Source organism: Frankliniella occidentalis, unplaced genomic scaffold (genome assembly GCF_000697945.3).
Source record: "Frankliniella occidentalis isolate FOCC.00 unplaced genomic scaffold, Focc_3.1 Scaffold29, whole genome shotgun sequence".
NCBI lineage: Eukaryota > Metazoa > Arthropoda > Insecta > Thysanoptera > Thripidae > Frankliniella > Frankliniella occidentalis.
Genome location: NW_026267159.1, coordinates 1,398,229 through 1,409,000, shown reverse-complemented (window position 1 = coordinate 1,409,000; position 10,772 = coordinate 1,398,229). Strand labels below are relative to the sequence as shown.

The following is a 10,772-nucleotide window of genomic DNA, read 5'->3' as shown; positions in this document are numbered from 1 at the left end:
CGTTCAATTTCCCTGACCAATACTTTTTTCCCTGACTTTTCCCTGACTTCCAGGTTGCGTGGCCACCCTGCACGCGATTTTAGGAAGTGGCCCACTTGGCCATGAAGACTTTGGTGCTTCCGTGTAGCGTCTTTTGTTCAAGGCACGTGCGAAGAGTCAATATTCTGAAAATTTGTGCGTAGTGGTACGACGTGTTCGGTTTTAGCAGGTGATTAAAAATATCGATGTAGTTTGTATGTCTTCACACTTTATTTGTGCTGATCAAACTGAGAATGAGAAAATATAACATGCTGCTGTTTTTGTTTGTTTTTTCACGAGTACCTGATTAAAGTTAACTCATGCAACCAAGAGCTCAGACACATTTTGCTCTTAAATAAAAAATCTGTAGGCAACAATAGGTGACAAATTTGCGTAGAAAATTTGAGACAGAATATTATGTGTATCACTACACCAGCATACTAAGCCATTACACCTACTTTTACTGATATAAGTTTCCACAAAACCAAATGCAGATAATTGTGGTCAGAAAATATGTCTAGTGTTCTTTTAAGACAACACAAGAAGTTCAAACCAATATTTAGAGGTATAACAGATACAATACGCAGGAAGCATCTCTCTTGACTACACTATACACTCAAATAGATAGAATATGGATGTGTTTCATTTTTAACATAAATGCCATTCTTTTATTTTCCACGTCCACTGAGGCTCTCCAAAGGTTTAGAAGAGTGATATAGGACTAACACCACTGAACAGTAATGACCTTTGGGACTTGGCTCGTATGTTGCTGAGACCGTAGCCGTATCCTATGAAACTAGTTGGTACTATATATTTGCCTCGACAGGAAACAGGAAAACGCAAACATCCGGTTTGGCGAAACCTGCGTGAGAGTATAGATTATTTCACCTTCATTCATATGCTGGTAGACTAATACATGAATTTTAACTCTGTAAATGTAATGAAACACCAAATGTGCAGCAATGTGCATCAAATACACCAGAAAACGTCAATTAAAAGAAAAGTTGCATGTTCCAGTTCACTAAACTTTAACATAAGGGGAGCCAGCCCCTTTCCAAGAAAACAATATTAGGTTACATCTAAGTGAGCCAATAATTTTGAAATGAAGTGTGACATTACTTCTGGAGAGAAAATCTACACGAAATTAATGTTTAATGGACGACTCACTCAACTCTAGGAAACCTTAGGTGAATTATTTTCCCCTTCTTTCCCAATAAATAGATCAACTTTTTCTCTTCGTACACAATTTCTTTTCAATTTAACTAAGCAAAAGTAGTAGGAAAAGTAAGTATGTACATTTTAATTCTAAATTCTTGATTGTATTTTTATAGACATTCTCACCAGTAATCTGCTCTCATCTAACAATATGAGAGTCATAACTCAGTCTCCCGTATGTCTATTCCACATCAAATAGTCAATGCTGATATCATAGATGCGCAGTCTACTAGCCAGTACAGATAAAAATATAAGGAATGCTTTTTTTTTTAATAAATCCAATTTTTTCCACAAATCGTGTTAAACAGTGATTGAATAGTTAAAGTCATAGAATATTTTTCAAACCCCACCCATAAAGTACATGATATGCAGCATTGTCTTAAAATTCCTGGCTCATTATTTTTGTATAACACAATTACATATTTATAGAGTTCCATACATGTGAAGTGCGCTAATAAAGGAAGACAAAACTGCTCTTTAGGACTGGTTAGGCAGCCCTATATAGACATTAAGACTGGCTCCCACTGAACTCAGCTTTACCCTGCCCTGTACACACTAGTCCTTGGTTGATATTCTCGTCACCAAGCGCAAGCAATTTCTATTAAATTGGTCTGCTTGAAGTAAAAGCCTAAGAATAACTCTTCATAATGCCACTGAAATATAGCATTTAGTTCTATGCAACAAAATCGAACATAATACAAAAGCAAATACATCCGAACTTCATTTATATTTGTCAAATCAAATAGAATCGGCTCATATGTTTCTGTGGATACTATCCAGCCGTTTTCGTTTACAAATGTGATTGAGTCTCTTATGGACATACTCTCTAAATTCTGAATACGTACAAACAAACTACAGATGTAGCTAATGATGTAAAATGCAAATAGCGGTCACAACCACAATACGTACAAAACGTCTTCAATGCCTCATCTGCATATTATTCACATGTCAGTTCAAAGGAAAAAGAGTTAGGTTTGCTAGAGCAAATAGAATCTAGTTACATATTACTACATCTAAACTTACTGTTTGGAATGTCAATTAAATTGTAAACCTTGAAATGTTTTGGCATTTGTTGCCAACAGTTTTCTGTAAGAATTTCGTGTATTTTTATCCCATAGTGGTGGCTTGTTTAAACATGCCTTCGACTACCATCTTCGAGAGAAATAATTAATACTTCCGGTCTGATCTGATACACTTACTAATTCAATTCTCAAATGTTATGAATGTGATTCTGAGATCGACAGCATATGATACAACATAATATAAATGTATATAATATTAATATTTGCAAGACAGTCATTGGAAACCGCCGACTCTATCAGTATCCTACTTGAGTCGGCTGACAGAGCGCTATTAGGGTCATGATACGCAAAATTAAGTTGTTACATGATGGCGATTTCGAGAGAGGAAGTAGGTTAGGTATTACGCAGCTTACACACGCGTGTGTTATTCTCGCAGTTTGTGCCACTCTGCTATCTGCCGGCGCGGTGAGTTGCACACCTCGTTCCAATGATGAAGAGCGGACCCAGTGCAGCGTGAGCCGCCGAGCTCGAGGCGACCAATGACCTGCAAACAGTCTTTGCATTACCGACCATTCTGATCCCAGAGTTCGGCACGACAAGGTGCCCTCCCTGGCTGGACACCCAGGTACAGCGAGGCCAACCGGGGGACAATCGGGAACACCCACCCAGCTGGAACGGAACACATAGCTCGAACACTCAAAGGGAACACCCAAAGGGAACACCCAAAGGAAGCACCCAAAGGGAACACCCAAAGGAAGCACCCAGAGGGAACACCCAGAGGAAACACCCCGAGGGAACACCCAGAGGAAACACCCAGAGGAAACACCCAGAGGGAACACCCAGAGGGAACACCCAGAGGGAACACCCAGAGGGAACACCCAGAGGGAACACCCAGAGGGAACACCCTCGGAGCACACAGAGAAAACACCCAGAGGGAATACCCCCAGGGCAAATCTAGAAGGGACACTGGAGAGAAAAAAGGTAAAGGGGCCGGTGATATACGACAAGCCCGGTTTAGCGTGCGGCAAGGCAGAGCAGGAGGGACTGCCCGGTCTTGACGCCGTGAGGCGCGCAAGTAGTGAGGTTTCGGTCTTGCGAATACCAGAGGTCTTTGGAGACCTACGGTCGATAAGTGAAGTGATGCACAACCGAGCACAACGCCTATCTGTAAATACTCACCTCGTTCTTCGTAACACGATCCCAGTCCAGCAGCAGGAACTCGAGGGATACGGACTCCAGTCCCTCGGCACCGGCAGGCACCTCCAGCACGAACGACTCGTTGAAGACGGGGTTGAGAGTGCGCTTCTTCACATGGGTCTTTTTCTTGGCCACTCGCTGGCCGCCAACAAGCAGGTACATCTTTACGTAGGGGTCTAGAACAGAAAGTGAGCATCATAAGCGGCTGGCCAGAAAGTCCACAAAGCAACACAGAAGAAACTTATGTCCTCGCGGTTTTCTTTCTTTGTGGAGGATAGGGCTTTTTCAGTTCGCTTTTCATATTTTTAAAGTATTTTACCCGCAGCAGTGTACTTAGGTCTTGAGCTAAAAGCAAAAAATAAGAAAAAGATGAGATGCCGTGAGAAAACTTGTCAGCTAAAGACTAACTAACGGCCGGGCTCTAGGAGGCGGTCCCGCCCCTCGAGCGAGCGCTGCGCAGTGAGTGAGTGTGGGAGCGGCGCTGACGCAGCGCGGCCACGCGCGGTTTCAATATCCACAAGGCTGGGTTACGCCCTTACGCCGGGGGGATTAAGGCGAGAAATTAAGCCTTGGGCTGTCAAGGCAAGCAGCTACCCAGCACGCCAGCCTGCCCGCCCCGCCTCGGAGCCCCCTGGGGGTCGGCCCTGCCTCCGCGATCGAAGCGCCGGCGATATGGCCGCACGGCCCCCGGTGCCGGCCGGGCCCCGCCCCCGGGGGCAAGCCGCAGGAGGTGTCTGCAAACTGCCGCGTAGTTAGCGCAGCTGCGGCGGACGTGGCGGGGGAGCCGCCGCCGGGCGCGGGGGCCGTCGACCCCTGGGAGAAGCGCCTACCGGGTCCGGGATAGGCAACACGATACGCACGCGTGCGCGCCGGGACTGCCTACCGAGGCGCCCGCCAGGTCCAGGATAGGCAACACAAGACGCACGCGTGCGCGCCGGGACTGTCTACCGAGGCGCCCGCCAGGTCCAGGATAGGCAACACAAGACGCACGCGTGCGCGCCGGGACTGTCTACCGAGGCGCCCGCCAGGCCCAGGATAGGCACCACACTGCGCACGCGTGCGCGCCGGGACTGTACAGTACACCACACCGTGTCACTCGCTTACCAGCCAGGCCCGTCACGTCCATCTTGGGCAGGTTCCTGGCCTTGAGGATGACGACGGTGAGCCTGTTGGCCGCAGGCTGCCAGCACAGCGACACCAGGATTTCCCCGCGGCCCTGCGACCGGATCTGCGGACGAAACAAAGTCTGTAAGCGACACGGGTCCCCCGGGGTGGGCCGCTTTTTCCGTCTCCGGTCCGAGCGCCCTTGAGCGCCACCCGCGGGGCGTCGGAGACCTCACCTTGAGGCTTCGGGGCAGGATGTTCTTCGTCAGCATCTGCTGGTGGTTGTCCTTGTTGCTGAGGTCCACCGAGCTCAGCGTGCAGAACACCTCGCCGATGATGTCATCCCGGGAGTAGCGGTCGAAGCTCAGCACGACGAAGTGCAGGGTGATGCTCTGCCGGGGGAAATATAGAAAGATATATATGCAAATGAAATGAACGCCGTTGAAATACTTGCAGTGCACTGTGCAGGGGCGAGAGAGCGCACCTGGAGCTGGTTTGCGTTTATGCCGTAGAAGGTGAAGTCCTCGTCGTACTGCGGGTCACGCGACTTGCGCAGCACTCGGGTCTTGACCTTGTGCTGCTTGTCAGGCAGCAGCTGCAGCTTGACGTACGGGTCGCAACTGCCCAGCCCCGGGTCCTTGGCCGGCAGGTTCTTGCACTTGACGACAGTCACCACCAGCGTGCTCTTGTCCTGGCGGTACCTGCAGCAGAAGAGAGTGTTTTTTTAGCGCCTGTCGGACGTTCCCAGAAGCCCCCCGCCATCTCTCCAGCCATCTGCTCCCCCACAGTGGAGAGCGCCGAGGCGGCGCGTTGAAGAGCGCAACATGCTATCTTGGAAATACATTCGGTCGGGAAAACGGGCGGAATAAATGGCACCATTACTGGGAACAGCAAGCAGCTATGTTCCTTTTTTTTGCCTCTGCCCTTTCCCCTGCCCCTTCCCTCTTCGCCCCTCGGCGTCCACCCTGCGGGGCCCACAGCCACACTCACACACGGAAAATATGGCGTGAGAGAGGGCGTGGCTGGGCGTGGCGCGGCGAGGTGCGGCGAGGCAGCGCGCTCCTGGGCGAGAGGAGCGCTCGGCATTAGGTGAGAGAGGGGGACTGTTTGCCCGCGAGAAAATTATAGCTGGGCAAGCGCAGTGGTGGCGGCGGCGGGAGCGCGCGCGCGCGCGCGCCATTTCAGAATCATTTTAAATTGCGTAATTAATTCTCGTGATTTTAGAACCATTTTAAATTGCGTAATTAATTCCACGGAGCTGCGCGTAGGCGGGCCTTCTGTGTGAAAAGGCAAAGTGTAAGGCGCGAAAGCAAAAGCGCTGCGCAGAGAGGCAACGGGAAGGAGGGGAACTGGAAGGGGAAAGGGTTTTGCGTTTAAGATTCTCATAAAGCTGCACTTCACGCGACGGCGCACAAACGACGTCGATAATCGCATAATTTACCGCGGACCGCCACTCCCCTTCCTCGAGCAGCTTTATGCGCCAATGCACTAGTATACACTTGATATTGTTTCCCCATTTTACTCGAAAAACAAGACGAAAGAAAAGAAATGAACAAGCTATTCTAGTTACTGTTACAACTCATGCGCTCGAGTTTTGGCTCCCCAACAAGAAAAGAAGGTCGATGCAACGTCGAAATAAAGAAGTCGAGTCGAAGCAAAAATTGTCGAGTGGTCGTCGTTTCATTCCAAGCCGGGCCCTATAAAGTAGCCAGTAAAACTGACGGAATAAAAATAAACAACGGCAAGTTGTTCGACAGCGGTGCGCAGTGGCACAGCTCAGATGGTATCGCAGACCCTGGCGCTGCACCACGCTGCTGCACTCTATCGATGATGGCCAACCTGGCGGCAGTCACGCCCGGGGCTCTCAGGAGTACAAACACCAACCACAACTCAAAGGGCCTCGGCCTCGGGCGCGCGCGGGGGATCCAGACGTCACTGCCGCACCGGATCAGGCTGCGTGTGGCCATTTATCGCCAGATCGGGCGACTTGAAGGTCGGAGGAGGCGTAGGAGAAGAGGAAGAGGGCGGAGGGGGTGGAGTAGAGGAGCTGGAGAAGCAAAAGGAGATGGGGGAGTGGGCGGCAGGAGGGTGGAGACGTGCGTGGTCCTTGATCAGAAGTTGATACCCGGCAGCGCTTTTAAAAGTCGCCGTTCTGATTGGCTGCGCCTCTCTCAACTCCCGCAGGCAACCCCACCGCCCCTCGCCCTCCCAAATCTTTCGTCCACCTCCCTTCCTCCCGACCCCGGCCCCTCCACCAGCGCAACGGCGTCAGCCACTGAGTGGAAAGCGGCAGAGGGCAAATCAGAAGATGAGAAATTATGCTCGCAACTCCGCGGTGGTGTGGGCGAGAGGGGGGAGGGGCAGCAGCGGGGGGTGGAGGAACTTTGCAGAGCGTAAGGGGCCCGGGCGGCATTGTGTCGGACTGAGACAAAGGCCCGCGGGCCGTGACGTGTGCGGCCGTGACGCGAGGCAGCGGCGTGAACCTCGCGCGATATGGCGGGGCGTGTCACCCAGGAGCTAGTCTTGACGACCGAGCGGGCGGAGCGCGTGACGGCGAGGGGTCGACGACTGCTGTGGTCCGGGCTGAAAGTACTCCGGGCGTATTCCAGGTGTACTCCAGGGTGTACTCGAGGTTGAACCTCATGTTTACTCCAGGGTGTACTCCAGGATGTACTCCTGGGTGTACTCCAGGTGTACTCTAGCTGTACCTTGGGAAAATTCCAGTCGTCGACCTGTCGCGTGACGTCGTGTTCCTACGAATCGCACCCACCTCAGCTTGAAGGTGAGCTGTCCCAGCTGGCCCGGCTCCGTGAGCAGCTGCTGCTGTCGGCGGGCGTTCTTCTCGTTGGCGTCGAGCTCCTCCTTGGACACGGGCGGTGCGGACTGCAGCGCCGGCTGCACGGCCGAGCGCTCGCTCTCCGTGTAGAGGCGCGCGGGCTCGGCGGGGGCGGCGGCTGCCGGGGCCACGGGCAGCGTCGCGCCCCCCGGCCCGGGGATGCCGGTGGGGCTCGTGCCGCCGCCGTGGTGGCCTCCCGGCGGCGTCCTCGCGTCCTTGGTCGGGCTCGGGGTCGTCGCCTGCGGAGAGACAAGACCCACGATAATAAAATCACGTTCATGCCGACGCGAAGCACCTCTGCTCCGGATTTAGCCACCCTCCCCCTTTTCTTTATCCCCTCCTAGCGTAGTAAGATAACCTCAGCTGTCAGATTAACCCATACAAAACTATGCGCGCAACGAAATGTGACAGAGACAATGTTTTGTTATTCAAACACCGTGACGTCATATTTAAACGACTGTGACTTGTATCACAATGGTTGGAAAACTATGTCACTTTTGGTATAACCTCTGACATTTAGCCCGTGAGGGTGGAGCAACGCCATGCATGGCTGCCACAAACTTTGCATATACCTTTTCCCGGAATTTTTCCTGATTTCCAGACACCTTTTCCCCACATTTCCCCGAGTTTTAAGCACTATTTTCCGATAAAGTGCAGGAGCTAACATATTCTACAAATATTAGTGGAAAACATTAACATTTTGAGGACCGTATCCGAAATCAGGACCGGTAAGTCGAAAAATCCGGGAGCTCTACTGTCCCGATCCTGCAAAAGGGTCTGTTTTTAGCTCTGTGTCTGTCCGGTATCGCGCCGGTTCCGTAATAGTACACCACATTTCAGGCGCGGACTGGCCCGGCCGGGAAAGGTGGAAAATCCCCCCCCCCCCCTTAGTTATGCGGAGAAGTGGCGAACTTCCATGCCAAAGCCGAATGGAACGAGGAAATGTCGCATGGTGCAGGGGGGTCTTCAATGGTGTTACGCACAATACCGGACGGTCGGCCGACTGAACCAAAGTGTCATGTATTCATCATTCCATAATGCGTAGTTGGCAACCCTGTCCCCACCGCCTTGAATGGCTTCTATACCGTGTTTACCTGTTTCATGTTATTGTTGAATAAACTACTCTAATAAACTCAAACCAACATCTCCTCTCTTTTCTCCCTCATTGGCCCACCTACTACAAATAATTCATCAAGATCTGTCCTTACCACCGCGGACACGACACAAAGCTCAATATACAAATTAGTAGTAAAAGAAAATGGCAGCAAACTAATTTTATGACTGTTTTTTACACTAATTGACACAATTCACATTATATTGAATGTGACGTTACTCTGTTTGAATACCAGAGTGTGTTAATTGTTTCGCTTTTTTGGCAATGTCGGCCAATATTCATAATACCATTTTCTGGTTACGTTAGGTAACATTTCGTTTTTCACAAACTAACAGTTTGAGCTCAGCGCGAAACACGCGCGCAGGATATGCCGGATATGGCGACCGGAATAACGCGGCAGCTTGACGTTAATCCAAACCCAAAAACAGCCGCAGCCACAGCAGCGCGGCGCGAGGGTTGCAATTCGAGGACGGCGAGAATAATATCGACAGGGTCGATTTTAATAAGCAGGGTGGCTCGCGTTGCCGTTGTGATTTATGTCCACCCTTCTCACTTTACCCTCTTTACCCCCACCCCCGCCCTCCCCATCTTCCCCTTTTCCAAAATCGCCAATCGGTCCAGAATATCGCAATATTAAAGGTGATCCACGGCGCCCTATATCCAATCTCCGGGTCGCGGAGACTTGTCACGCTGCGTTTTGGGATTTGCGAGGCCGCCTTGCTTGAGGTTGCAGAAATCCTTTCGCTACTGGTGCTGCTGCTCAGTGCGGGATTCTGCGCTTAAAAATGTGATTGTGTGTTTTTTTTTATCCCCTTTATTCAACGATCGCACAACCTTAGAAAAGATTATTGTTACGTTTGCGCTTTCTCGTTAGCCCCTCTCCCGCATACTCTAAATAAATAAAATAGGGAAATAATGCTCTTCGGTATAGCACTGCGGCACTGCAGCTCAGAAAAAGACAAGGGAGAGGGGGGGGGGGAGAAACGGAGAGAGCAGATAATAGAGGAAAAATTATAGCTTTGTATCAAATTAAAATGCGCGTCGTGTGCCTCTGGACAACCAGCGGGAGTGGGGAAGCCAAAAGGGGGAGAGGGACTAGAAAGGGGACCTTTGAAACCACCTCACTCTTTCTGAAATAATGTATACAAACACGTGCGCAATTAACGGCGACCGGCGTCTTATATTGCTTTAGATTCCTTCCTCCAGCCGTTTGTAAAATTAGGAAAGTTTCTCTCTCCACAGGCTAAGATACGCGGAGGAAGGGACGACACAGCCGGAAGGGAGAGAAGGGGGGTGGCGGGGCTTTAGAACCGAAAAGAAAATTGGGGCGTACTCTCAACTTGCATCGCGGGCAAGTTGGGTTTGTTTGGGGGGGGAGGGGCCCGGTGAGTGGGCGCGAGGGAGCTGCGAGGACATTGAAAGCTAACCAGAAGTTGAAACGACTCGGCGCGCTACAGTTCATCAATAAGTTTATCCCGACAGGGGACGGCTGAGGCCTATCCCAGCCTTTAGGTGACCCACCGAGTGATATATTCCTTCAAAAAGAAAGGGAAAAAAACTCTCAACATACACTATTCATAAAACCAACCACCTTTCGGAGCACACGATAATAACCTCCAGCAATATGTTACTTAAATTATCCCATAGATTGTACAAAAGTTGATTCCATTTGACGCTTTAATGTCTTGTAGCGGGGTGTGCGAGTTTTCCCTCGCCAGCTGCTCTACTCACCCCCGGTGGTGACTTGCCGGGCCCGGTGGGGCTGGGGCTCTTCTTGAGGTACTGCGGCGGCCCGCCGGCGGGGCTCTTGACGGCGGTGGGGCGGCGCGGGCAGGGCCGCGGGTGCTGCTGCATGGCCAGCGGCTTGTCGCCCGAGCCCCGCGGCTTGCCCAGCCCGCCCAGCTTCTCGTGGCCCTGCGACCAGTGGGAGCGGCGCCGGTAGCACACGCATGTCACGGCCGCCGTCAGCACCAGGAACAGCGACGCGCCCAGGCAGATGCCCACGATAGCCGGCGTGCTCACTGCAAAAGGGGCAGAAACAAAAAACCATTGGGGTTAGTGGTGGAGAGTGCGGAAGTAGGAAGCAAAAAGGAACTTCAAAAACACACGCAAAATGTGTGGCAGTATTACAAACACACGATGATGGGACGGAATCGAGAGCAACGAACTACACCCTCCACAACAAACAGCGTCCACCAACACGCCGCCCTTATTTCGAGCGGGAAGCGGGGCGGGGCGGGGCGGGCGCGTGACCTGTCATTAATCT

The 10,772-nt window shown here is 51.3% G+C and overlaps 1 protein-coding gene across 1 annotated transcript; it reads right to left on the bottom strand.

Moving 5' to 3' along the window:
- Nucleotides 1-227: 227 nt before the first annotated feature.
- Nucleotides 228-10,534, bottom strand: LOC113209558 (synaptotagmin-4; the record flags this gene model as incomplete). The annotated part of the gene is made up of 7 exons (XM_052265688.1): nt 228-2,799; nt 3,435-3,628; nt 4,557-4,680; nt 4,793-4,948; nt 5,041-5,257; nt 7,327-7,631; nt 10,238-10,534. Coding segments are annotated over 7 exons (1,413 nt in total), but the record flags the coding sequence as incomplete, so codon positions are not given.
- Between the last annotated feature and the right edge of the window lie 238 nt (nt 10,535-10,772).